At 44.2% G+C, this 27,191-nt stretch overlaps 1 protein-coding gene across 1 annotated transcript; it reads right to left on the bottom strand.

Annotated features, from left to right (window-relative positions):
- Positions 1-26,271, bottom strand: MRO (maestro). The gene is made up of 10 exons (XM_060310595.2): positions 26,150-26,271; positions 25,075-25,194; positions 24,074-24,183; positions 20,151-20,279; positions 7,417-7,519; positions 6,001-6,147; positions 4,753-4,935; positions 2,112-2,267; positions 1,147-1,254; positions 1-438 (listed from the first exon to the last, which is right to left on the bottom strand). The coding sequence occupies exons 5-10, from the start codon at positions 7,513-7,515 to the stop codon at positions 385-387; spliced, it is 747 nt and encodes a 248-aa protein (XP_060166578.1). The 5' UTR covers positions 7,516-7,519; positions 20,151-20,279; positions 24,074-24,183; positions 25,075-25,194; positions 26,150-26,271; the 3' UTR covers positions 1-384.
- Positions 26,272-27,191: the final 920 nt, after the last annotated feature.

Consider the following 27,191-nt stretch of genomic DNA (forward strand, 5'->3'; position numbering starts at 1 on the left):
CAAACACTTCAGGTAGTAGTTATTCTCCTAAGCCTTAGAAATTAAAAGTAAAATTAAAAATAAAAATTGGTGACAGAGATATCCTTAAGAAGAAAATAGCTGAGAAATAAGCACTGAATCTACATATACTTTAAATGTTTTAAAGCATGCACCTTCTCATCAAATTTCTGTGGGGAGAAAATGAGACATATAAAAGCTATTTAGAATGTACTTTGGGTGTAATTATACAATTCCACAGTATTATTTTTTGCCATCAATTGCTCTCCCAACACTCCCTTTTCTATCATAATCACAAGAAGCAGCAGAAGTATCCAAAGAGTTAAAAGGGGGAATATCAGCCCCCAGCAATGTGTTCACTGGAACCATTTCCCTGCTGCTCTGTGTTTACAGGATTTTGTTTGCATAGAAGAACTGCAGGAGCTCTGGATGATAGTGGCTCTGAAAGAAATTGGCAAAGGGACACGTGAGGAAGGAAGTCAGTAAACCTCCTTGACTCTAGAACGAGCAGACAGTTGTCAAAGGCAGAGCATGAGGATAAACAATCTTCAGATTCTCAGCGGAGGAGGCATCATTATCCAAATGATGATCTAAACCGCCAATATATTTCACCCAATGATCTAAGCTGGAACTGTCAATATATTTCACCCAATGATCTAAACTGGAACTGCCAATATATTTCACCCAATGATCTAAACTGGAACTGCCAATATATTTCACCCAACGATCTAAGCTGGAACTGTCAATATATTTCACCCAACGATCTAAGCTGGAACTGTCAATATATTTCACCCAATGATCTAAACTGGAACTGCCAATATATTTCACCCAACGATCTAAGCTGGAACTGTCAATATACTTCACCCAACGATCTAAGCTGGAACTGCCAATATATTTCACCCAATGATCTAAGCTGGAACTGCCAATATATTTCACCCAACGATCTAAGCTGGAACTGCCAATATATTTTATGCATAATCCTCTGGGTGTTTTGCCATTTACATCGCATTATGGGTCAATTACAGTTGAAACATACTTGGTCTGAGTCGTTTTAGGTGGGTAACTCCCTGGTGTGCCCAGCCACCTTCTGCATTAACACTGGGAGGGCAGGGAACCTGGGAGAACCTCTCCTGCCCTTTGCTCACTCACCAGCTGCCGGCAGAGTTTAGGGTTCCTTTGGTCCTCTTCACTCTGGAAGCTGTAGTTCTTCCTTTGTCTCAGATACGGAGAACAGGCTCGAAAAGTTGTTTTGCAAGCCTGAGAGAAATAATATTACCATCTTATTGTCAAAAATGTTAGAGAGTTTTATAATCCCAAGCAAGGAAAAGTGTTGCACCCAATCTGTGGTCTGGGGGCCACTAAGAGTGAAAGTAACTTCCAGGAAGTTTGAAAACTTGAATCTTAAAGGATTTATGCTTATAAAACGACCATGTCTATACTTTGGGGCTGGTGGGGAGGGCAAAGCTTTACACTTTATCACAGCCCTTATTGTCTCATCAAAAGTAGTGCTGGATTCCTAAATTCAATCTCAACCTTTCTCTCCCTCTCTCTCTCGCCCTCCCTCATGCGTGACCTTAAAGAAGGCAGGTGATTTGGTGGAACCTTTGCTCCTGGTGGTTTTGAAACACTCACCTGCTCCAAAGCAGCCCTGAGGTTGATCCAACCCGGTTAGGACACATTTTCTCCAAGAATAACACAAAAGCTTCATAGGAAACTAAGAAGCCAAGGGTGGGAAATCTGTACCAGGTGCAGTGACAAAAGCTAACTGGGCATGAATAAATCTCCTCTGATAGGAGGTGCTGCCCCACGGAGCAAGCAGCACCTCCCTGCCCCCACCCCCCCACCCCCATTAACCTGAGTGTATCTGGCATTTGACAGGTGCTGGGACCGGACAAGTGGGGCAAGAGCAAATGGAAAACAACACTCCTGTTCGGAGAGAGATTAGCCATCGACGAGGCACTTTCTCCAGGATTCACATGGATACACGGCTGAGTGTCCGTAACTGAACTGGCAGGAACTGAGGGCCTGGCATCTCCACGCGGCAGGGCTGCGTTCCAACTCCCTTGAGGAATGGCATTGAGGTTTCATGCTGCTGGCTAGCGTCACGGACTCACCTTGGCAACCTGGGGATTCCTATCCTGTAAATGGCTCAGGAGAGAATCCTGAGTCCGCTTCACCTGACGGGTGAAAAATCTCTTCCATTTCCGCCCAGCAAAGGCAGCCAGTTGCCCAAACAAGACAAAGGCCGAGTATCTCAGGCTGTCATTCTCCTGTGGGTCCCCCATGAACAAAACAAGAAACCTCGGGTCAGTGCCAAAAGGCAGCTGCATCAGAGAACAGCACAGCCCTGGTCCCTTGCTGCATGTTACAGGTGGGACATTAAATCCAGTCTATGGCACTCAGCCAGCCAGGCTCTGGGACAGAGTGGAGACGGGCTGAGTCTTCAGTGAACCTCTTCTTCAGCAGACGAGAGGGTTAGACTGGGGGCTCACTGGTGCTACTCCCAGCTTCCCAGCTTTTTTCTTCATTATTTAACATTTTGGAGATCGACTATATTTACTTGGTTCGAAATTCAAAATAACCAAAAAGGTTTATAAAAAAGTAAGTCTCCCTTCCTACACCTCTCCACCCGCCACCAAATTTCCCTCCCCACAAAGTCATAAATTTTGTGTGATTCCTCCAAAAAATAAAGAAGAAAAAAATGAAATATATATTACATAGCCCTTTCCCACATTTTTAAACCAATGGATGTGGACCATCCCACTGTTATACACCTTGATTTTTCACCATTCTCTCTGGGTGCTCTTTCCATGTCAATACGTAAAGGGAGTTTTTTGGGCTGCACCCTAATTCATTCGACCCATCCCCTGCTTACTACTTCCAGCATGTTTGCCAGGCCATCTCTCTTTACCCTGGTCTGAGTTTCTCCCACCTGCAGCAGAAATAACAATTCTGTTTCTTCCCTGACGCCCTGCCAGCTCTCCCTGCTTTGGGTCTGATTCGCTGGTTTGTCCCTGACTGCAAGTCAGTGGCTTCGGCCCTTCCTCCCTCTCCCAGGGGAGCTGTCTGGTTCGAGTATCTCCCTGCCCAGTTAGGGAGACAGAGGCTCAGGGCATTTCAGTGATTCACCTAGAGTCACACCATCAGGGAACAGCGAACCAGGGTAGCAACTCAGCCTCCTGACTCATGGTGAAGGGATTTTTATATCAGTGTTTCTTGATCTTGTCCAGCTCCAAGTGAACCAGAAGGGACTGGTCTGGGACAGGCCTCCTCACCTAGAAATGGGGGTCACAGACACTCAGCAAGAGTGGAGACCACTGATCATCTTCTGAAGTATTTAAAACAATTTTTTAGCACACATGACACATGCAGAAACTGCTTTCGTGTTGCACTTTCTTCACTGTTCTACGTGTGTGTGTATGTATGTGTTTAATTGTATGTGTTTAATTCAATTCAGCTAGCACTTATTGAGGCCTAACTCTACCTGAAGCATGACCCTAATGCTGTGAGATGTACAGAGATGTGTAAGGGGTTGCCTGTCCCCCTGGGAGTCTGACAATCATGTGATGGGGCACAGCCCAGGCAGGCAGTGAAGAACTCTACGACAGGGATACAAACTGTCAGAAACAGCTCCCCATGAGTATTCCCAGGTTTCACCATGACAAAGAGTTCCTGATCAAACACTACAGTCGACCTGGGTTTAAAAAATACTTGCATGGCAAACAAGCCCTGGCCATTAAGATGACGCCTCCAGAGAGATTTAGAGACGCTTGCCTGGAGATATCTGCTTATATTCCAGGGAGGTAGAGTAGAGACCTTCCTCTCCCAGCCCCAGAGAGGGCCGGTTTACATCCCAGAGCAAAGGCCTCTCTGCCTCTCTGAGCGGAAGGAGAGGCAAATGTCCCAGCAGCTCCTCTATATGCTCCAAGTTTTATAATTTCGAGGTTTCTCTTCCTCCCGTGAGGGGCAGGCACCTCGCTTTCGCTGGGTTACTCCCGGGGAATTAGGTGTTGGGAACTCACGCAAGACGCTCTGTGAGTAAATGCAAGTTCTCTGTCGCTCTGTTCCCCGTTCTAAAGGTCTTATCTTTCTGTGTGTGTGTGTGCATGTGCGTGCATGTGTGTGTGTGTGTGTGTGTGTGTGTGTGTGTGTGTGTAACTGGGGTAAGCTAACTGATTAGCTTCTGAGTCCTCGCGTTTTCTGTATCTGTGCACTTTTTGCTCTACCTGCCTTGTCACCCGGCAGTTAAGAGTGCAGGCCCTGGGCAAAGGGCCTGGCTTCATATCCACTTACCGGCTCTGTGAACCGTGGGCAAGTTACCTAACCTTTCTAGGCCTTGGTTTCCTCCTCTATAAAGTGAAGATAACAGTGCCTGCCTCACAGGGTTATTGGGAAGATTAGATGAGACAATCCATGTAGATTGCCCAGCACTGTGCCTGGTACACAGTAAGGGCTCACTAAGTGCAAATCACTCTTACTGTTACATTTATAAGAGAGCATTGAGTACACATGAGCATCACCATCAATAGTGTACATGTACTCACTGCTCCATGACAGTGAAAACTCCTTGCAGAGTGGTGATGAAATCCTACATGTCTTTATATGTCTTCCATAACCCCCAGCACGGTACCAATCTCTCAACAAGATTTCTTAATAAATAGTGAACAATAGAGGCCTTGTTTCCTGAGCAACACACCAACCAGGGCTCACATTTGACTTTAAGAACCTGGAATCATCCTGCGTTGTCTCGCTTACATCATCTAACAAAGTCCTGGTCTGAAGGGTGATGTCTAGGAAGAAGGAGCCAAAGCCTTTCCCCTGGATCTTGCCCAGCATGATGGTCAGGGTCTTCAGGCTCCCGTGGATGACTTCAGAACTCATGGGGTCATACCGTCCATGCACCAGCAGGTCCAGGACAATCATTTTATACTTTCTCACCTGTTACCAAGGTTTGGAAAGCATTAGCAGCACAGGAGTTGCTCCCCATGAGTTGAAAAGTATCTCCACTCCTAATCTTCCAATAACCCGGGACTTGGACTAAGAGGCCGTGGCTTTCTTCAGCACCTGCTGCCACAACTCTCAGCAAAGTACAAATGCTTCCGTTAACCCGACCCAAGAGCCCAATTCGGTCTTGGAAGGAGAGCAGTCTGCAGCATGGCCTATGGGTAGGTGAGGCTGGGGAGGGCACGTCAAGGAGGGTGGTGGACCTGGACGATCCAGCGATCTGGGTGTACTGGGTACCTTTACAGGGGATAAGGCAAAATGGTCGCTTAAGTTTACAGATGCTGAAGGAAGAGGTGGGGAAAACATCTTTTACTAAACAAGCATTGATTATTAGAAACACTAAATTCACTGGAGGGTGATGTCCAGCTGTGTGTTAATCCTACCTGCAGCTCTGTTTCCCAAGGCTGATGGTCCTGAGGTGTGATGACCCCAGGATGACCCCAAATGAGTCATGTGTGCCTTTGTACAATCTCCTTCCCTTGAGTGTGTAAGGAGCCAGTGACTTGCTTGTGGCCTCTCAAACATGACAGTGGTGACGGACATCATTCCCACGGTTCCCTTACATTATATGAGACTCCATCTAGCAGACAGGAGTGGGAGACACTCTCCCACTGGCCGTGAAGAAGTGAGCTGCCGTGTTGTGAGAGGGTGGCCTCAAGGAGCTGAGGGTGGCCACTCAGCAAGGAAATAGGGACCTTAGTCCTACAACTAGAAGGAAATGAATTCTTCCAACAGCCACATGAGCTTGGAAGATGACCCTGAACTTCAGAAAGGAATGCAGTCTGGCCCATACCTTCATGGCAGCCTTGCAAGACCTTGAGTAGGGGATGCAGCTAAGTGGTACCTGGACTCCTGACCCAAGGAAACTGTAAGATAATAAACGCCAGGCCCCTGATGGACTGTTACACAGCAGTAGACAACTAGTACATGAAGCCCCCCATCCCAGTGCTGAGGACTCCAGGCCGTGAGGGCTGGCCAAGTGCCCCCTGCCCTTCCTACCTTGTCCGGGGTCTCACAGGCCATAGTTCCTAGGCTTCTCATTGCCATATGACGCTTTTTAAAACTGGGGTCCCAGGCTCTCTCTGCCAAGTTGAAAGACACATTCTTCAGAGGCTCCTGCTTCTGGAGGCTCAGTTTCCAAGAGACCTGGGTGGCGAGTCAAAAATGTATTGATTTGGGAGTGTTCAGAGTCACACCCTACCCATCGCCAACCCTAATCCCTCCCTCTAAAGAAAATCCTGTGTTGCCCGCTCAATTTTAATCCTTATTTCTCCACCTAAAGACATCTGGTTTTTGCTGGGAATATATTAGTTTGATCTACATAACGAAGAAATGGATGGAGGAAGGGGAAAGGGGTGGAGAAAAAAAATGCAGAGCTAATGTTGAGGTAGGTTTGGGGGCATTATGGAGAGAGGTGTCTAGGCAGTTGTGGGTGTGACAGAGCTGAGAAAAGGGGGCTTTAGAAGTGTTGATGTGATCTGAGAATAGGGGTCCCTTAAAGAGGACAAGGTAAGCTGTGTTCCTCCTGTCGCAGAGATTCCTTGACCCTTCTCCCTCCCCCAGCCCTTCCCCATTTTTCTGCTCTACTTCGTAGCTAAAGCTTGAAAGACGTGTCTATACTTGCTTTCTTCAGCTGCTCTCCTCCATTCTCCCTTGAACCTTCTGCAATCAGGTTGATGGCAACCATACCCCCTCTCCCCCAGTGTAGCTAAATCCCAGGGTCAATTCTCAGAGCTCACCTCACTCAGCTTCTCAACAGCATTTGACACAATTAGCAAACCACATCTACAGGCATTTCAGGGCACCTGACGGATGTCCTACCTCAGAATGCGAGCATCTGAGCAATTAAGATTAGGAAAAGAAATGCATAAATAATGCAAATTGGAAGCGCTGTGTGGCTGATGCAGAAATCTGTACTTCAAGGACTAAACTCTAATTAACTTCAAGGCAAGAGATAGGTTTTTAGAGCATTTAACCCCTGATGCTAGGAAGGTCCTGGTGTTCTGCACATCACAGGACATACCAACATGTCCTGGGGTCAGAACCAAGATCCAGACAAGATCCAAGAACAAACCGCTTCCTCACCATCCTTATTAGTGGGTGGGGGCTGGAGAGGAGACCCACAGCCCTATTTGGTATTCAGGTGATTACCAAGTCTCATCAGTATTTCTGAATATTCACTGCAGTTCATTCTATATTTTTATCATTAAGTTCGCAGCAAGCTGAATTCTTCCCAACTCATCTTCTTGTTATCATATAAACATCCTATTTGTGTTTAAAGAGCTGTCATCAAACTTTTTTTCAGGAGAAGGAACCTCAGTAGAAGGAATGGAAGGAACCAAACGAAGGCAGAAGAGCTAGTACACATAGTGGCTGTTGAGCAGGGACATTTGTTCCTAATAATTTGTCTCAGACCTTGGAAAAGAAAGATATCACTGATGTCCTTTTCTTCTTGGGCTGGGCAGTGGGGATGCAAAGGGGCTGGTCCAGCATTCTTTTCTGTGTTTGGTCCATGGAACTAAAAAAAGAACAAATCATCATATGAGCCACAGACACTCTTTGAAGCCTCATCATTAACAAGCATCGTCACACAAAGCCCTGTGCCAGGGTGAGAATGTAAAGAAGCCGCATCCCTGAGGCCCCCTCAGGATGTCACCTTGGTGAGCAGATGGAACAGTCGCATCAAAAGATAAAGAGCAACACCAACATCACTGATCATCAGGGAAACGCAAACCAAAACCACAACGAGGGATCACCTCACACCTCTCAGAGTGCACTGTCGGTCAAAGACTGCAGTGGGTTAGGACTTATTTCTTGAGGAACTGAGTGGTGAGCAATGCTCTTTTTTTTATATATAGATCTTTATTGGAGTATAATTGCTTTACAGTGTTGTATTAGTCGCTGCTGTATAACAAAGTGAATCAGCTATATGTATACATATATCCCCATATCCCCTCCCTCTTGAACCTCCCTCCCACCCTCCTTATTCCACCCCTCTAGGTGGTCACAAAGCACCGAGCTGATCTCCCTGTGCTATGCGGCTGCTTCCCACCAGCCAACTATTTTACATTCGGTAGTGTATATATGTCGATGCTACTCTCACTTCGCCCCAGCTTTGCCCTCCCACCCCATGTCCTCAAGTCCATTTTCTACGTCTACCTCTTTATTCCTGCCCTGCAACTAGGTTCATCAGTATCATTTTTTTTTTTTAGATTCCATATCTGTATGCGTTAGCATATGGTATTTGTTTTTCTCTTTCTGACTTACTTCACTCTGTATGACAGACTCTAGGTCCATCACCTCACTACAAGTAACTCAATTTCATTTCTTTATATGGCTGAGTAATATTCCATTATATATATGTGCCACATCTTCTTTATCCATTCGTCTGTTGATGGACACTTAGGTTGCTTCCATGTCCTGGCTATTGTAAATAGTGCTGCAATGGACATTGTGGTACATGCCTCTTTTTGAATTATGGTTTTCTCAGGGTATATGCCCAGTAGTGGGATTGCTGGGTCATGTGGTAGTTCTATTTTTAGTTTTTTAAGGAACCTCCATACTGTTCTCCATAGTGGTTGTATCAATTTACATTCCCACCAACAGTGCAGGAGGGTTCTCTTTTCATCACACCCTTTCCAGCATTTATTGTTTCTAGATTTTTTGATAATGGCCATTCTGACTGGCATGAGGTGATACCTCATTGTAGCTTTGATTTGCATTTCTCTAATAATTAGTGATGTTGAGCAGCTTTTCATGTGCCTCTTGGCCATCCATATGTCTTCCTTGGTAAAATGTCTATTTAGGTCTTCCACTCATTTTTTAACTGTATTGTTTGTTTGTTTTTTTTGCTATTGAGCTCCATGAGCTGTTTGTATATTTTGGAGATTAATTCTTTGTCTGTTGTTTCATTTGCAAATATTTTCTCCCATTCTGAGGGTTGTCTTTTTGTCTTGCTTATGCTTTTCTTTGCTGTGCAAAAGCTTTTACATTTAATTAAGTCCCATTTATTTATTTTTGTTTTTATTTCTGTTACTCTAGGAGGTGGGTCAAAAAAGATCTTGCTGTGGTTTATGTCAAAGAGTGTTTCTTCCTATGTTTTCTTCTAAGAGTTTTATAGTGTCTGGTCTTACATTTAAGTCTTTAATCCATTTGGAGTTTACATTTGTGCATGGTGTTAGGTAGTGTTTTAATTTCATTCTTTTACATGTAGCTGTCCAGTTTTCCCAGCACCACTTATTGAAGAGGCTGTCTTTTCTCCATTGCATGTCCTTGCCTCCTTTGTCATAAATTAGGTGCCCATATGTGCGTGGGTTTATCTCTGGGCATTCTATCCTGTACCATTGATCTATATTTCTGTTTTTGTGCCAGTACCATACTGTCTTGATTACTGTAGCTTTGTAGTATAGTTTGAAGTCCAGGAGCCTGATTCCTCCAGCTCTGTTTTTCTTTCTCAAGAGACCCACAAAAACAAACCCAAAACAATTAAGAAAATGGTAATAGAAACACACATACCAATAATAACCTTGAATGTAAATGGATTAAATGCCCCAAACAAAACAGACTGGCTGAATGGATACAAAAACAAGACCCATGGGCTTCCCTGGTGGCACAGTGGTTGAGAGTCTGCCTGCCGATGTAGGGGACACGGGTTCGTGCCCCCGTCCGGGAAGATCCCACATGCCGCGGAGCGGCTGGGCCCGTGAGCCATGACCGCTGAGCCTGCGCGTCCGGAGACTGTGCTCCGCAACGGGAGAGGCTGCAACAGTGAGAGGCCCGCGTATCACAAAAAAAACCCAAAAAACCCCACAAAAAACAAGACCCATATATATGCTGTCTACAAGAGATCCATTTCAGACCTACGGACACATACAGACTGAAAGTGAATGGATTAAAAAAGATATTCCATGCACCTGGAACTCAAAAGAAAGCTGGAGTAGCAATACTTGTATCAGATAAAATAGATTTTAAAATAAAGACCGTTACAAGAGATAAGGAGAGATACTACATAATGATCAAAGGATCAATCCAAGAAGAAGATATAACAATTATAAATGTTTATGCACCCAACATAGGAGCACCTCAATACATAAGGCAAATGCTTACAACCATGAAAGGAGAAATTGACAGTAACACAATAATAGTAGGGGCTTTAACACCCCATTTACACCCATGGACAGTTCATTCAAACAGAAAATAAATAAGGAAACACAAGCTTTAAATGACACAATAGACCAGTTAGATCTAATTGATATTTATAGAACATTCCACCCAAAAGTGGCAGAATACACTTTCTTTCAAGTGCACATGGAACATTCTCCACGATAGATCACATCTTGGGTCACAAATCAAGCCTCAGAAAATTTAAGAAAATTGAAATCATATCAAGCATCTTTTCTGACCACAATGCTATGAGACTGGAAACCAATTACAGGAAAAAACCTGTAAAAAACACAAATACATGGAGGCTAAACAGTGTGCAACTAAAAAACCAAGAGATCACTGAAGAAATCAATGAAGAAATTTTTAAAAACATAGAAACAAATGACAGTGAAAACATGACAACCCAAAACCTATGGGACAAAGCAAAAGCAGTTCTAAGAAGTAAGTTTATAGCAATACAATCTCACCTCAAGAAACAAGAAAAATCTCAAATAAACAATCTAACCCTACACTTAAAACAACTAGAGAAAGAAGAACAAAGAAAACCCAAAATAAGTAGAAGGAAAGAAATTATAAAGATCAGAGCAGAAGTAAATGAAATAGAAACGAAGAAAACAATAGCAAAAATCAATAAAACTAAAAGTTGGTTCTTGGAGAAGATAAACAAAATTGATAAACCCTTAGCCCGATTCATCAAGAAAAAAAGGGAGAGGACACAAATCAATAGAATTAGAAATGAAAAAGGGGAAATCACAACTGACACTGCAGAAATACAAAGGATTATAAGAAACTACTACAAACAACTATAAGCCAATAAAATGGACAGCCACAAAGAAATGGACAAATTCTTGGAAAGGTACAATTTTCTAAGACTGAACCAGGAAGAATTAGAATATATAAACAGACCTATCACAAGTAATGAAATTGAAACTGTAATTTAAAATCTTCCAACAAACAAAAGTCCAGGACCAGATGGCTTCACAGGCAAATTCTATCAAACATTTAGAGAAGAGCTAACACATATCCTTCTCAAACTCTTCCAAAATATAGCAGAGGGAGGAACACTCCCAAACTCATTCTACAAGGCCACCATCACCCTGATACCAAAACCAGACAAGGATGTCACAAAGAAAGAAAACTACAGGCCAATATCACTGATGAACATAGATGCAAAAATCCTCAACAAAATACTGGCAAACAGAATCCAACAACACGTTAAAGGGATCATACACCGTGATCAAGTGGGGTTTATCCCAGGAATGCAAGGATTCTTCTATACACAAATCAATCAGTGTGATACACTGTATTAACAAACTTAAGGATAAAACCCATATGATCATCTCAATAGATGCAGAAAAAGCTACTGACAAAATTCAACCCCCACTTATGATAAAAAAAACTCCAGAAAGTAGGCATAGAGGGAACTTACCTCAACATAATAAAGGCCATATATGACAAACCCACAGCAAGCATCATACTCAATGGTGAAAAACTGAAAGCATTTTCATTAAGATCAGGAACAAGACAAGGATGTCCACTCTTATTCAACATAGTTTTGGAAGTCCTAGCCACAGCAATCAGAGAAGAAAAAGAAGTAAAAGGAATCCAAATTGGAAAAGAAGAAATAAAACTGTCACTGTTTGCCAAAGACATGATACTATACCTAGAAAATCCTAAAGATGCCACCAGAAAACTACTAGAACTAATCAATGAATTTGGTAAGGTTGCAGGATACAAAATTAATGCACAGATATCTCTGGCATTCCTATACACCAACAATGAAAAATCAGAAAGAGAAATTAAGGAAACATTCCCATTTACCACTGCAACAAAAAGAATAAAATACCTAGGAATAAATCTGCCTAAGGAGGCAAAAGACTTGTACTCAGAAAACTATAAAATATCAGTGAAAGAAATCAAAGATGACATAAACAGAGGGAGAAACATACCATGTTCTTGGATTGGAAGAATCAATATTGTGAAAATGACTATACTACCCAAAGCAATCTACAGATACAATGCAATCCCTATCAAACTACCAATGACATTCTTCACAGAATTAGAACAAAAAACTTAACAATTCGTATGGAAACACAAAACCCGAATGGCCAGAGCAATGCTGTTTGTTCTTTGTTTACGAGATATAGAATTTGTAATTTTTCCATGTGTATATATTATTTAAAATATACATTATAAATAAATACAGCTTGCAAAGTGATTCTGATCTACAGCCTGACTTGAGACCCACTAAAGTAAACCAGTGCGTCTCAGACTTTAATGTGCACTTGAATCATCAGAGGAACTCGTTAAAATGCAGGTTTGGACTCAGTGGGTTTCGGGCGGGGGCTACAGATTTTTCCGTTCTTATAAGCTCCCAGGTGACACCAATGCTGCCGGGTCCCAAGTACCACGCTTTAAAGGATGAAAAGTTAGGAGCTCCAAGAGATAAGAGAGGACTGTGGGCTGGAAGAACTGGTAGAGACGTTCCACTGCACGTGGGTGAGCTTTAATGCAGAGGCAGAGCGTATTTCACACATTGGGATTCTAATGGGATTCTATGTAGTATCATGGTAGTGGTAGTAATAACAGTTAAAATAGGAGAGTGGTAAAAGATAAGGCTACAGGAAGTAATTAAAGGCCTGCTGTGAAGGACTGACTGCTAAAGAGTTTAGTTTTAATTGTATTTTGTAGATAAGAGTGAACCACTGATTTTTTTTTTTCGAGATGAAATCCATGTAACATACAATTAGCTATTTTAACAACATTGTGCAACCACCACATTTATCTGGTCCTAAAACTTTTTCATTACCCCAAAAGAACACCCCATACCCATTAAAAAATCACTACCCATTCTGCCCTCTCCCCAGTCCCATTAATTGGCTCTCTGTCTCTATGGATTACCTATTCTGAATATTTAATATAAATGGAAATCAAATAATATTATGACTTTTGTGTCTGGCTTCTTTCTCTTGGCATGACGTTTTTGAGGTTCATCCGTGTTGTCGCATGTATGGGTACTTCATTCCTTTTTAGGTCTGGACAGTATTTCATCATATGGATAAGCCACATATGTTTATCCATCCATCTGTTGTTAGACACCCGGATCGTTTTCACCTTCTGGGTATTGTGAATAGAGCTTCCATGAACAATGGTGTGCAAGTGTTTGGTATCTGCTTTCAATTCTTTGGGTATATACCCAGGAATGGAATTGCTGAGACATATGGTGATTCTACGTTTAACTTTTTGAGGAACCGCCAAACTGTTTTCCACAGTGGCTGCAACGTGCAAGGGTTCCAGTTTCCCCACATCACCAACTGTTGTTATTTTCCAGTTTTTTAAATTATTATTATTACATACGGCCTAGTGGGTGTACAGCGGTATGCCATTATGGGTTTGATTAGCACTTTTTTTTTTTTTTTTTTTTGCGGTACGCGGGCCTCTCACTGCTGTGGCCTCTCCCGTTGCGGAGCACAGGCTCCGGACGCGCAGGCTCAGCGGCCATGGCTCACGGGCCCAGCCGCTCCGCGTCATGTGGGATCTTCCCGGACCGGGGCACGAACCCGCGTCCCCTACATCAGTAGGCGGACTCTCAACCACTGCGCCACCAGGGAAGCCCTGATTAGCACTTTTTTAATAACTACTGGTGTCTTTTTGTATGTTTGTTTGTGATTTGTGTACGTTTTTCAGAGAAATGTCTATTCCAATCCTTTGCCCATTTTTAATTAGGTTGTCTATCCTTTTGGCTTTTTAGTTGTAGAGTTCTTTATATATTCTGGATAGTAGACCTTTATCAGATATATGATTTACAAATATTTTTTCCTATTCTGTATGTTGGCTTTTCATTTTCTTGATAATGTTTTTTTTTTTTTTTTTTTTTTTTTTGCGTTACTTGGGCCTCTCACTGTTGTGGCTTCTCCCGTTGCGGAGCACAGGCTCCGGACGCGCAGGCTCAGCGGCCATGGCTCACGTGCCCAGCCGCTCCGCGGCATGTGGGATCTTCCCAGACCGGGGCACGAACCCGTGTCCCCTGCATTGGCAGGCGGACTCTCAACCACTGCGCCACCAGGGAAGCCCGATAATGTTTTTTATGCACAATAGTTTTTCATTTTGACAAAGTCTAATTTATCTATCTTCGTTGTTGTCATTGTTGCTCAGGCTTTTCGCGCTATATCTAAGAATTCACTGCCAGGCTTCCCTGGTGGCGCAGTGGTTGAGAATCTGCCTGCTAATGCAGGGGACACGGGTTCGAGCCCTGGTCTGGGAAGATCCCACATGCCGCGGAGCAACTAGGCCCGTGAGCCACAACTACTGAGCCTGCGCGTCTGGAGCCTGTGCTCCGCAACAAGAGAGGCCGCGATAGTGAGAGGCCCGCGCACCGCGATGAAGAGTGGCCCCCGCTTGCCGCAACTAGAGAAAGTCCTCGCACAGAAACGAAGACCCAACACAGCCAAAAATAAATAAATTAATTAATTAAATAAAGTACCTATCTTTAAAAAAAAAATAAAAGAATTCACTGCCAACTCCAGTCATGAAGATTTACCCTTATGTTTTCTAAGATTTTTATAGTTTTATCTCTTAGGCTGTTGATCCATTTTGAGTCAATTTTTGTGTATGGTGTGCAGTAGGGGTTCAACTTCATCAGAACCATTGACCTTTATTTGTTTTGGTTTTTAAATTTTTTTTTTTAGTAGGAGAAATAACAGTGGTTTTCAACCCTAGCTGCATTAGAATCCCCTAAGGAACTTTTAAACATTTTAATGCCCTGTCTATACCCCAGACCAAGTCTACCATCATATCTGGAGGTGGGCCGGAGCATCAGTAATTTTTAAAACTCACCAGGTAATTCCAGTGGGCAGTCACTGAATAGGGTGACCAGTGACCAATCATCTTGTTTTGTCCCTGTGATATTGTGATTTATAATAAGAAATATATATTTGGTCTTGGTCCCCATTCCTGGCACAAAACCCTTGGAATTTCCTAAGTGATTAAAGGTATCTTCTATTATATTAATGAAGTGACCCTAGGTCACCTAAGGGTGGGGGCTGACTGCCAGGGGAACCAATCCTGTAATTAGATGGTTGGAAATTTCAGTCTCACCCCCTCTTCTCCTGGGAGGAGAGGAGGGCTAGAGATTGAGTTCAGTAACCAGTGGTGAATGATTTAAGCAATCGTGCCTAAGTAATGAGGCCTCCACAAAAAAAACAAAAGGATAGAGAGCTTCCGGATTGGTGACCACATGGAGATTTGGGGAGAGTTGTGCACCTGGAGAGGGCATGGAGGCTCCTTGCCCTTTCCCCATGTCTTGCCCTATGCATCTCTTCCATCTGGTTGTTGCTGAGTTACATCCTTTTATAATAAACAAGTGATTCAGGAAGTAAAATGTTCCTCTGAGTTTTATGAGCTGCTCTAGCAAATTAATCAAACCCAGGGACAGGGTTGCGAGAACCTTCAATCTTTAGCATGTTGGTCACAAGCACAGGTGACAACGTGGACTTGTGATTGGCCTCTAAATTATGGGGACTGAGCCCTTAACCTGTGGGATCTGACGCTATTTTCAAGTAGATAGTGTCTGAGTTGAATTGAAGTGAATTGAACTGAAATGTAGGACACCCAGTCAGTATCCACCGAGAACTGGAGAACTGATTGGTGGTGTGCAAAAAACACACATTGGAGCTTGGCCCTGAAGGCTTTCCTGGGACATGGGACTTTCAGTGCTAAGACCAGGAAAGTCCTGGGCAAACAAGGGCAGGTTGGCCACGCTGATTTTACTGGAGTTTGGAACTTATTTAATGCAAGTTACGGATAGAGCCCAGTCCTGTTAAACAGCTGTGCTTTGGAACATTTGACTCTGGAGGTACATGGGGATTTGGTTTCTCCATCATCTCTGTGCCTCTCCCCCGCCAGCAGGTTTAGGTCATGCTCTCTTGGTCAGAAGACACTCAAGAGAACCATGAATACACCTCTTTACCCCAGAGCCGCATTCTCTATTTCTTCTCCATCTCTGGCCTGCAGACCTCCCCTCACCATGGAAATGAGGGAGACCAACCCACCCACCTACCCCAGAAAATTGCACTCCCACTAACTAGAAAGATTTTCTTTGAGTGAAAAGGTGTTCCCATACACTTTACATTAAGCCAGTGGTTCACACACCCAAGTCTGCATCAGAATCACCTGGAGGACTTGTTAAAACACAGATTCCCACACCCAGTCCCCAGAGTTTCTGATTCTGTACATCTGAAGCAGGACCCAATAATTTGCATTTGTAACAAGCTCCCAGGTGATGCTGGGATGTTCCTGGTCTGGGGACCACACTTTGAGAACCAATGCATTAACAGAAAGAAACCAGCATTACTATGCGATTCCTCTCCAGAACAAGAAGTTTTAAAAAATCACACAGGCAGAAAACATGCTTGGCTGTTTCTTTCTGGGGAATTTCTGGACACAGCCTTCTGTATCAATGGAACCTGCCACTCCTCAGGTTGAACGCTCTGGATCAGAGCCGATGGGCGCCGGACAGTGGGTATGGGGAGCTTAGAAGCAGCAAAGTTCCCTCAGGCTGATGGTCACTCACCAAGGGGGGCACAGACCTCATTAAAAAACAGCTGGTGGCCCTGTTCTGAGGCATAAGAAAATCACGCCTGAAGCTTTTCTCCGTTGGGAAGGAAAGCAAACGCGGTTTCCTGTTCCTCACACGGGCCTTCTCTGGCAGCATTAGCACAGCAGCTGAGGGCTTTAGCCACCCAAGGCCACTTCCCCAGGCCTCAGAAGCCAAGCATTCTGCCTTGTCACTTCTTAAAAGGCACATCTAGAATTTAAGGTCATGGAAGGCTCTCAAGCAGAGCAAAGTACGTGAGGGTTGAGCGCCCTGCTTGGGAGATTCAGCGTGTGGTTAGAAAAATACAGGGTGGGACTTCCCTGGTGGCGCAGTGTTTGAGACTCCGCACTCCCAATGCCGGGGGCTGGGGTTTGCGATTCCTGGTCGGGGAACTAGATTCCATACGCATGCCACAACTAAGACCCGGCGCAGCCAAATAAATAAATAAATAAGAATAGTTTTAATAAAAATGAAAGAAAAACACAGGGCTCACCACCTCCCACCTCCTGCCTCCACAGCACAAGATAAAAACTGTGATCTAGTTCAGTCTCGGGTCGTCAGGGCTCATCTCCATGTTTGGCGCAGAGAAAGCAAAGCATTCTTTGGCTGGGCCTCCTACATCAGAATCCCCCAGAGTGCTTGTTTTAAGCCCCAGGCCTGCTCCATAATTACAGGATCAGTCTCAGGGAGTGGAGGGCCTGAGCGCTGCCCGTTTTTACAAGGTGACTTGTGACAGTACACACACACTGGTGTAGAAGAACCCCCGGAATACTCCAGAGGAAATTAACTACCTCCGGAAGTGGCATACTCCACTCACCTGAGGCCACTGGCATAAGAGGTCCCGGAAGTGGGAGGAAGAGCTGGGGCCAGAGGGCACAAGAGGGGAGAGGTCAGTGTCTTTGCAGAGACCTGGGGAGGGAGGGCACACGTGTGTGAAGCACATTGAACTTCACTTTCGAAATAAAATTAAAATCACATCGAGCTGCACAGGCTATGATTTGTACACACCTGTTGGATACTATTCTTAAATTAAAAGTTTGCTTAAAGAATAACACAGGGCTTCCCTGGTGGCGCAGTGGTTGAGAGTCCGCCTGCCGATGCAGGGGACACAGTTTCGTGCCCCGGTCCGGGAAGATCCCACGTGCCGTGGAGCGGCTGGGCCCGTGAGCCATGGCCACTGAGCCTGCGCGTCCGGAGCCTGTGCTCCGCAACGGGAGAGGCCACAACAGTGAGAGGCCTGCGTACCACAAAAAAAAAAAAAAAAAAAAAAAAGAATAACACAGAAGAAAAGTTCATTCGGGGCTGCAGAGCCCCTTACCTGAGCTTTGTGTCTCCTGAACTTGCAGCTTCTTAAAGGCCTCCCTCCACCCAAGTGCCCTGCTGCCGGCTTCCCTCCTCCTCTCTGGCAAATTAAGTCCTTTTGACCCAACCCAATCAAACAAACCTGTTGCAATACAGGAGCTCTCAGAGGAATGTTGTAAATAAACTACGAAGAAACAGAGTATATGGATTCAAAGAATTCTTAGGTGTTCATAACTCCACCTACAAACCCACTCGCCCCCAAACAGTCGTTCTTTGCTGGGAGTGTTGGGTCCTCCTTCTGGCAGGTTGCTCTGGGTTTCCCAGGTGCCTCATCTAGTGTGACTGAGTCCGGGAGGACACCTGGACACCTAAGGCAAGGCTCTGCTTGTAGTTTCATTCAGCCCTGTGTACGTTCTTCAACGAATTCTTCCCCCTCTGGGAAGTCCTTCCCTCTGTGCTAATGCCCTGTCTCCGATGGGGACAGTTCCACCGTCACCACGACCCTGCAGCTTGTCTTCATTGCCATGTTGTGGTCCTACCTGGTCTTCCTGAACAGACATGGATTTGGGGTGACTTAGATGAGTTTTGTGTTTTATGCTGACTCCCAGATGCCTTTGCAAATTTAAATCCTTCTGACTCAAAATATTACGTTTATGGTCAATAATCCTTTAACTTATTAAAGCCAAAATCTATATTATGAAGGCCAAAATTACATAATACTTTGATCTTATCTGTAAAATGAGGGGAAGAAACTGTTAGATTTGTAACAATCCTTCCAACACTGAAGGTATTAATGATAACAATATTAGTAGCTACTATTACTGGACACGTATATACTAGGCACTATACTTAGCATTCTGTATACACTGCAGGAGAGCCTGTTTAGCTGACCTCTACTTGTTAACTGTATTCTGCAGGCCCTCCACGAACGGTACCAACCAATGCTTGTGGCTGACAGTACCCACTGCTAACTTCTGCTCCACTAGTCCTCATAGGCTTACCAAGAATCAGTTTATGACAGCTGTACTTGTTACTGTAATTGTGAAATTTAAATATTATAGAAACTGATGAAATAGGAGTATACAAAGAAAGGAAGTTGTTTCTGTGAAAGCAAAATTGAATATTTTGGAAGGATTCAACAATGGGAAGCTGCTAAAAATAACTGCTGTCCAATTAGGATTCATGTGGACAGAAGTTTGGAAACAGCCTTAATAATCTGGAATGATTTACTGGAATTGGGATGATCTTACAGAAAGTGATTTTACACACATCTTCCCAGAAGCCTTTAAAGTCTCACTACATTGACAGAAACCAAAACTAGAACTCATAGATGAAGTATTATGCGTGTGGCTTGTGCAAGAGAGACATATCAAAAAATGCCCACTAGAGGATCCATGTTCAAAGAAAAGGCCGTGGCCCTACATTAAAGATTGGGAAATTCTATATTTTAAGGTAAAATATTTGATTACGTATCATTTTTTATATCACTGCTTTAACCAACTTCTTCCATAAGCTTTCTAAAATCCAGTCCCAATATCTCAAATATGAGGTCTTTTCTGTACTTCACTTAACCTTTACAATCATCTTGAGAGGCAGGTTTACTTACGCCCATTTTAGAGGAGAAACTGGGGCTTAGAGTAATACAAACAACTCACCCAAAGTAAAATAGCTAGTAGTGGCAGAGCAGAGTTCCAGACTCCAAAATCTATACTTTCCATCACTATGTTCTAAGCCTATATCCAGCTCCTAGACGGTGTCCTGCGCGCTGACCAGGTAAGGACACACGGCAGAGACACTTCAGTTTGAAGCATCCATACCTTCCCTTCAGTCCCCTCCCATCTAAAGCTCTTAATACAGTGGTCTTAATATAACAATCTATAATCCATCTATTGATCATAGATGGATTGAAATAGTTTGTGAAAAGAAAAAACGGCTTCATCAACATTGCCTAGTACATTTTTACAAAGAGAACGTCAGCTGTCTGATACAACGACCTGAGTGACATTCCAGAAGGGACTGGGGAACACAAGTGGACCTTAGCCTCTTCTCGCCGCAGCCCGGGCCGCCCCAGCCAGCAGCCGGCCCTTACCTGCGGCGGTCACGTGGTGAAGAAGCGCGGTTTGGCCGAAGCTCAGGTCCTGGGCGGCGCGGAGAGCGGCTGTTCCTCAGGAAGCAGCCAGATGGGATGAGTCGGGTCAGTTTTCCCAGGCCTGAGCTCCTAACACAGAAGAAGGGAAATGAGAAGGTGAAGCAGGGTCTGTTCAGGATAACGGGTCAGCGCAGAGTGTTGGAAAGAGAGACTCATATGAGGAAAAAAAAAAAAATTCAAAATTTAGATGGAATTGAAGTGGGGGAGGGAACTGTCCTCTGATACCCACAAGGTTGTTCTAGGTGGGCATAAGCATCCCTTGGGCCCTTTACTTCGCCAAACTGTGCTGAGGTGTTTTTCCTCCTTTCCTCTGCTGTGTTTGCCCCTTATTCGTCCCTCATTCCAAGTCCCACCCACAGTTTCTAAAGAAAAGACTTCAATTCTAGGGTCCTTCCCCTGCACCGAATGAAAGGGCTCTGTCCAGCACCGTTCCCCGTGAGACCACTAGATGGCGGCATCACTCAATGGACCGGTTCCAGGCAGCCTCCGTACTCCGCAGCCGCTGCAGCGCTTCCCTCCCTAATCCCTGTTGGAGCAGCTTTTAATCTCAGGACAGGAAGGACACTGTGCTCCAGGCCAAGTAGCTTCACTGTGACTGATTGGTGTACCACCAGCCAAAGCTTTACCGTTGATGCCCCTTCCAGCCCAACAAACACCACAGGACCTGAAACGACTGATTTAAACTCTCAACAATTTAAATGATTTATTGGGAAAACCAAACCAAAAAAACCTGGGTACTTGCAGATTTGGGGAGCTTCCTTCCCCCCATCCTTCCCTGGACTCTCCATCCAAGTGCGAGAATCTATTTACCAATAATTATTTATTGTCTGGCTCTGTGTTGGGTGATGTGGGCAATGTGTCCTAAAAGGAAAAAGTTATATTTTAGCTCTAGGAGCTTATTGTTATGCTCTAGGAGCTTATTGTTATGCTAATAAGCAATGTTCATTGACTATTTCTATGTTCCAAACATTGGGGTGAATACTGCATAGACTATCTTGTTTGATTCTTACGTTAGGACTCTTATTATGATCCTCATTTTCATAATGGGGAAATTGAGGCACAGAGATGACCTTGCCCAAGGTCACACAGTTAATTAGTGGCAGAGTTAGAATTCACCCACAGGCAGGCTTATGTCAGAGCCTAGACCCTTAGCCACAATGCTAGACAAGTTTGGGAAATCTAACTAGGAGTCTGATGGGCAAATATAAACCAGAGAAGTACATCAGAGTGGAAGGTTGGAAGAAAAAAGCAGAGGGACAGAAAACCAATGCCCTGAGAAAATAAGAATGAGGCTAAAACAAAGCCCTCTTTGGGTGCACAAGGGCACCCAAGTGACTATTGAGAATGCAATTTCAACAAAGAAGCTAGACTGCAGAGCTCAGGGGCTATGTGGAAAGAGGAAATGGAGGCATCTTGCTGCAAAAGGAAGGCAATAAATAGACTAGAAGAGACAGCAAGGTCAAGAAAGGCATTTCGGTTTTGTTGTGTGATTTTAAAATAGAATAAAGCTTGGGCATGTTTGAAAACAGTTGCAAGGGAGGCCTAAGAGTTGGGTAATGCAAGCAGTGAAAAGCAAAATAGGAAGAGCTGAAGGGAGGGGTCAAGGGGACAGGGGACAGGGTTAGCTCTGGGGAGGAGGGAGAGAGATGCCTCCTCTTTTTATCTGAAACTGGGAGACAACCGCAGAGATGGAGATCCATCAGCGTGAAAATGAGGATGAGCGAGTTCAATTCATCCAAATCTGCCTCCGTCTTCTCAGTAAGACCAGAGTTGGGTTATCTGCCAAGAGTGAGAATAAGATCGAGGAGGTCATATCCTTGCATTGAACTAATCCGTGCAGTGCTTAGGATGACCAAAAAGCAGATAAAATTAAACCAGGCCACAGGAGCAGCTGGAGAAATAAAATCTGTGCTGCAAGTATAAGGATTCTCTGCCAAGTCTCACTGGTGACTCAGGACTGAAATCTCCCCCACACACACCATGGACAGAAATACAACAGATAGACTCTTTTTTGTTGTTTTAACATCTTTATTGGAGTATAATTGCTTTACAATGGTGTGTTAGTTTCTGCTTTTTTTTTTTTTTTGTGTGGTATGCGGGCCTCTCACTGTTGTGGCCTCTCCTGTTGTGGAGCACAGGCTCTGGACATGCAGGCTCAGCAGCCATGGCTCACGGGCCCAGCCGCTCCACGGCATGTGGGATCTTCCCGGACCGGGGCACGAACCCATGTCCCCTGTATCGGCAGGCAGACTCTCAACCACTGTGCCACCAGGGAAGCCCCAGTTTCTGCTTTATAACAAAGTGAATCAGCTATACATATACATATATCCCCATATCTCCTCCCTCTTGCGTCTCCCTCCCTCCCACCCTCCTTATCCCACCCCTCTAGATGGTCACACAGCACCGAGCTGATCTCCCTGTGCTATGCGGCTGCTTCCCGCCAGCTATCTATTTTACGTTTGGTAGTGTCTATATGTCCATGCCACTCTCTCACTTTGTCACAGAGATAGACTCTTAATAACCCCTCGTGTCTAAAGTTTCTTTGTGTTCAGGTGTTGAGACATTTGGCAGAGAAATAATGTCTTCCTCACTTGCCAAATGGGAAAACAAAAGGGCAGACAAGTTTTCCTGGTTGGCTTAAGGTCACAGAGGAAATCAGGGCACAACCAGAATTGGTACCCAGGAGACTTATCGATCCAAATTCAGCTCTATTAACACTTCCCACAAAGGACACAGCTAACAGCCCCAAAGAGTCCCAGACACAGCACAAACTTGGGAAGCATCCAGACCAGGACATGATGCCAAAAGAACAAAGGTTCTCCTAACATGGCCTTAGGACACAGCACAGTTTTTCTGGGAATGAGAGGGGAAGTTTCTCTGATAATTCGATTGCAACAGATTGATGGGCTGATGAGATGACGTCCTTCACATACCATAATTATTTAATTTTATTGTTTAACAACTCAGTTTTCACTCTCAATTAATATTTCCTTACTGTCAGAAGTGCAGGGGCTGATGGAAAAAATCAAAAGAGGGTAATTATTGGGTCTGCATTACTGATGAAAAGGGCAACAGGCAGAATGAATCAATCAGCAATTCACTTTTGATTTAGACTTGGGAAGTGAAGACAAATGACAGCAGCAATCAACATGGCTTGATCTCTAGCGTCAGGATTTTCAGAAGCCCCTCCTTGTGCATAGTCTCATCAGTAAACTCTGTTAAAAGGAATGGTTTTTAATTTCTTCCCTCTCATCTTCTTTCAGAAACCTCCCCCAGGTCAGGCCAAAGTCTGTCTTGATTTTCACTTCTAAAAAGAAATCAAATTGGCTGTCTGCTGAGCCACTAATTGGGAATGCCAACTTCTCATTCATTCATTCCTTGTTCTCCAAATGCTTACGGAGATCCTACTTTCAACAAGGCAGAGCGTGCATCGGGTGGCACTGTGCCCTCTGGAGACCACTGGGAACGCAGGTGAGATATGGTCTCGGTAAGGGCCATAGAGAGGAGGTGACGAAGAGCAGTCCCTCGGGATATCCTTCGTAAAAGAAGGTGCATCAGCACCTGGGCTTACTGGTTTAGCAGGGAGAGGCAGAGAAGAAAGGCAAAGGCATTCCGGGAGACAGGAAGAGCATGGGCACGGGGTCCCAGATGGAGGACCCTGGATGATCCAGGGGACCTCGTGCTCCCCAGACTCTTCCATGAGCCCCCAGCACTGATGGGAGCCCAGAGCTGCCCGTGACAGGCGGACACCCCTTGGGAAGCTCTTCTCAAACATCACCCGCCACCCCGCCCCCTGTTTGCTTCCCACTCTACTACATATCTGGTTTATTTTAATATAAAAGCAACAGTCTTTTGTTTCAAACCTTTGAGTATAGTAGATGCCACAGGGAGAAGCGCTGGCTTTATCCTTCTTCTTCAAATACCCTCAGGCACAGAGAAGCAGGAGCCTGTGAAGTCTCTCCAGTTCTACAAACTATGAACAGAAAGCCGCTCTCAGCCGTTTCCTTATCCAGCCCACTGTCCAGCTGTCCTGCCTTCTGTTTTCCTGACTATATTACTTGGCAGTCGTTATTAGTACCAGGATGCGAGAATATATTTCAAACTCTTCTGTAAATAGCCTGCAATGATCTCTGAAAATGCTTCGCTACTCACTTGACCCAGGAAGCTGACAGAATCATGCAAATCAAGAGGTTCAAATCTCCATGTTCACTGCCCAGACCACCAAAGTGTGCATATCTAAAAACACCGCCAAGCCTCTGAAAGATGTCACTTTGCAGAAGCAATGTGTGCGCCTCCATCGTCACGACGGCGGTGGGGCTGGTACAGCACTGGTGGCCCCTAAAGAGTGCTGAGTGTTTTCTGCAAATGCTTTAACCCGCAGAGTGTAATGCTGAACTTAAGTGCTCTGATGTCAATTCTCTCTGGGCATTGAGCTCATCCAGGTGAACAAAGCCCCAAGATGTGCCTCTGGATTTACAGAGCTCATGGTCCGACTCACCCCTGCGTGAACTCCCTCTGCCACCATCCAGTGAGCCTTACTGAAAAGGGGCAGATTGTTGCACAGAAAAAAAGATATCGCAGAAGAAACTGAAGAAGCAAAAACTTATGGTGCAAGAATAAATTCAGCATTAAACAAATGCAAATAAAAGCAAAAGAAGAAGAAGAAGTTCAAGTTTAAACACCTTTCCTATCTGAGACATTAATTCACACCATCACCAACACCCCTACTTCCAAAAATTAACCATAAACGTATATAAACATTTTCCAGCCCATCTGGTTAAATCTGTAGCAATCAATGAACTGTGTTGAACTACAAGGTTTAGTGGAATCGGTTGAATCCAGAAAATGTTCTGTGCTGTCCTACCTGAGCTGGGTGCTGAGGCTTCTCCCTCAGAACTCATCCTGATGAAAGGCAAAGTGACTACCTCCAGGAGCACCGCTGTTCTTTAAACAAGCTCGGGGCCGCTGTAAGCTGCATTTTGTCCTTGAAGATGAAACATTAAACAGATTAGAGTTTTATCAGGAGAGGGAAATACATAATAACACCTTTTTAGGCTATCTGCCCCTGATAGTTGCTAGAGATTCATTACAGGCCATGCTGTTTTGCAAACTTTGAAGATTCTCGTGTTAGTTTCCTGTTTCTGCAAGGGCCCAGGGAGAAAGCTACGCGAGCTTCATCCTAGAAGAGAATTGGATCGATAGCACCGTGAGAGGCAGATCAAGACCACAGACGTGACCACATGTTGCCTTGTCCCTGCGTTTAACATCCCCAAGCATTCTCATGCTCTTTGTCACGTTGTACCCCACAATCCTAGGAAGGGGGTCATTCTCAGGCCTCTTTGACAAATAGGGAAACTGAGGGACAGGCAGAGTGAGCAGGGGACTTGCCCAAAGTCTCAAACCTGGTTGATGGGGCTGGGCTTCCTCTCCGGCTTTGACCAACCAGAGTCATTGGCGGGTTCGGCCACTCACCTCTACAGGCCATTCTTACTCTCTCTATGGTCTTCCTTTCTCTCAACCTTGACCTTTCCCCACCTTGGTTTCTTCCCCCCATCCCTCACCTTCCTTGTCTCCATTTTCAGTTTGCTGTGGACATTGCTTCACACATTCCCTCCTCCGCAATGAATCAGTCTCAGGATTGCACTTACTTTTCCTTCAATTTTGCATTTACACTAGAATCCAATAGAATTCCAGTGACTGACAAGTGTATAGGCATTTTATGACAATGAGAACGACGTCAGGCACAATTTGACCAACAGAACAGTTCATCCATGTCCAAAAGTGCCCTATAATGTGTACTGGATTAGAAATCCAGGCTATGATTGGGACAGCTGACTCTTCCTTGAGGGATTGGAGAAAACTACAGTAATAGAGCACTCTTTCATATAGCCCACAACAGATGTATTTCAACAATTCCATCTTTATCCCACAATACCGACCTCCCACCATAGCTCCGTCACAGCATTCCTGCACCTTTCCCAATATTGTTCATTTAATTGCTCCAGAAAAGAACAAAAAGGGGCTTCCCTGGTGGTCCAGTTAAAACGACGCTCTTCCACTGAGATTCCGCATGCCGCGTATGCAGTGCAGCCAAAAAAAAAAAGAAAAAGAAAAGAAAAGAGAAAAAGAAGTCAATTTTATCAACATATATTTGTTCAGGAATCAAGTCTGCAGACTTTAGGTGCTCTGGGCCTAGAGCAGCTGCTTCTCTCTCCTACTGGTCTCTGTTCCTTCAAGAGAGTATACGTTAGATCGTCCCCTGAAAGGAAGGGAAAGTAGGTAACAAGCAAAATTTTATCCACTAGGAATTTTTTTTTTTGTAGCTCTTAAGTTTGGGAGGAAACTTGACAATATCTATCAAAAGGCCATGTGTATGTGCCCTTTGACTCAGCAGTTCTGTTGATAGTGGTTCACCCAGGGCAGTGATGATTCTGTGCAAATTAGAAAAAAGAACCCCTTCCTCAAGACATTTTATGTCTATCTGCCAGGAAAGTATCATAATAAGTATTTAAAGTTATGACGTCCACCTGAAACTGACACAACATTGTAAATCAACTCTACTCCAATAAAAACTTTTAAAATATATATATATAAAATATTTTTAAAATAAAGTTATGATGTCTACAGAGTGATTGGTGCCCACACAGATGAGGCACTTTGTGCAGTGTACAACCTATGCAACTGTATACGTTAACCCTGGTTACCTTGTAAATACATATGAAGAATGACATCAGGATATATGTTAAAAGGTGTTCATTGAAATATTATTTGTAATATCAAATAAATTATTGCAATGTCCATCAGCAGGGGACAGTTTAAATAAATTAGGGTACCTTTGTACAATGGAATGCTAGGAAGCATTATAAAACAAATAGAGTAGATCTATATGTGCTGATATATAGAGATGTTCAAGGTATATTATTAAGTAAAAAAATCAAGGTTCAGAGGAAAATATATTATAAATCAATGTACGTAAATTTT

This window comes from Globicephala melas, chromosome 13, assembly GCF_963455315.2.
Source record: "Globicephala melas chromosome 13, mGloMel1.2, whole genome shotgun sequence".
In the NCBI taxonomy this organism is placed as follows: domain Eukaryota; kingdom Metazoa; phylum Chordata; class Mammalia; order Artiodactyla; family Delphinidae; genus Globicephala; species Globicephala melas.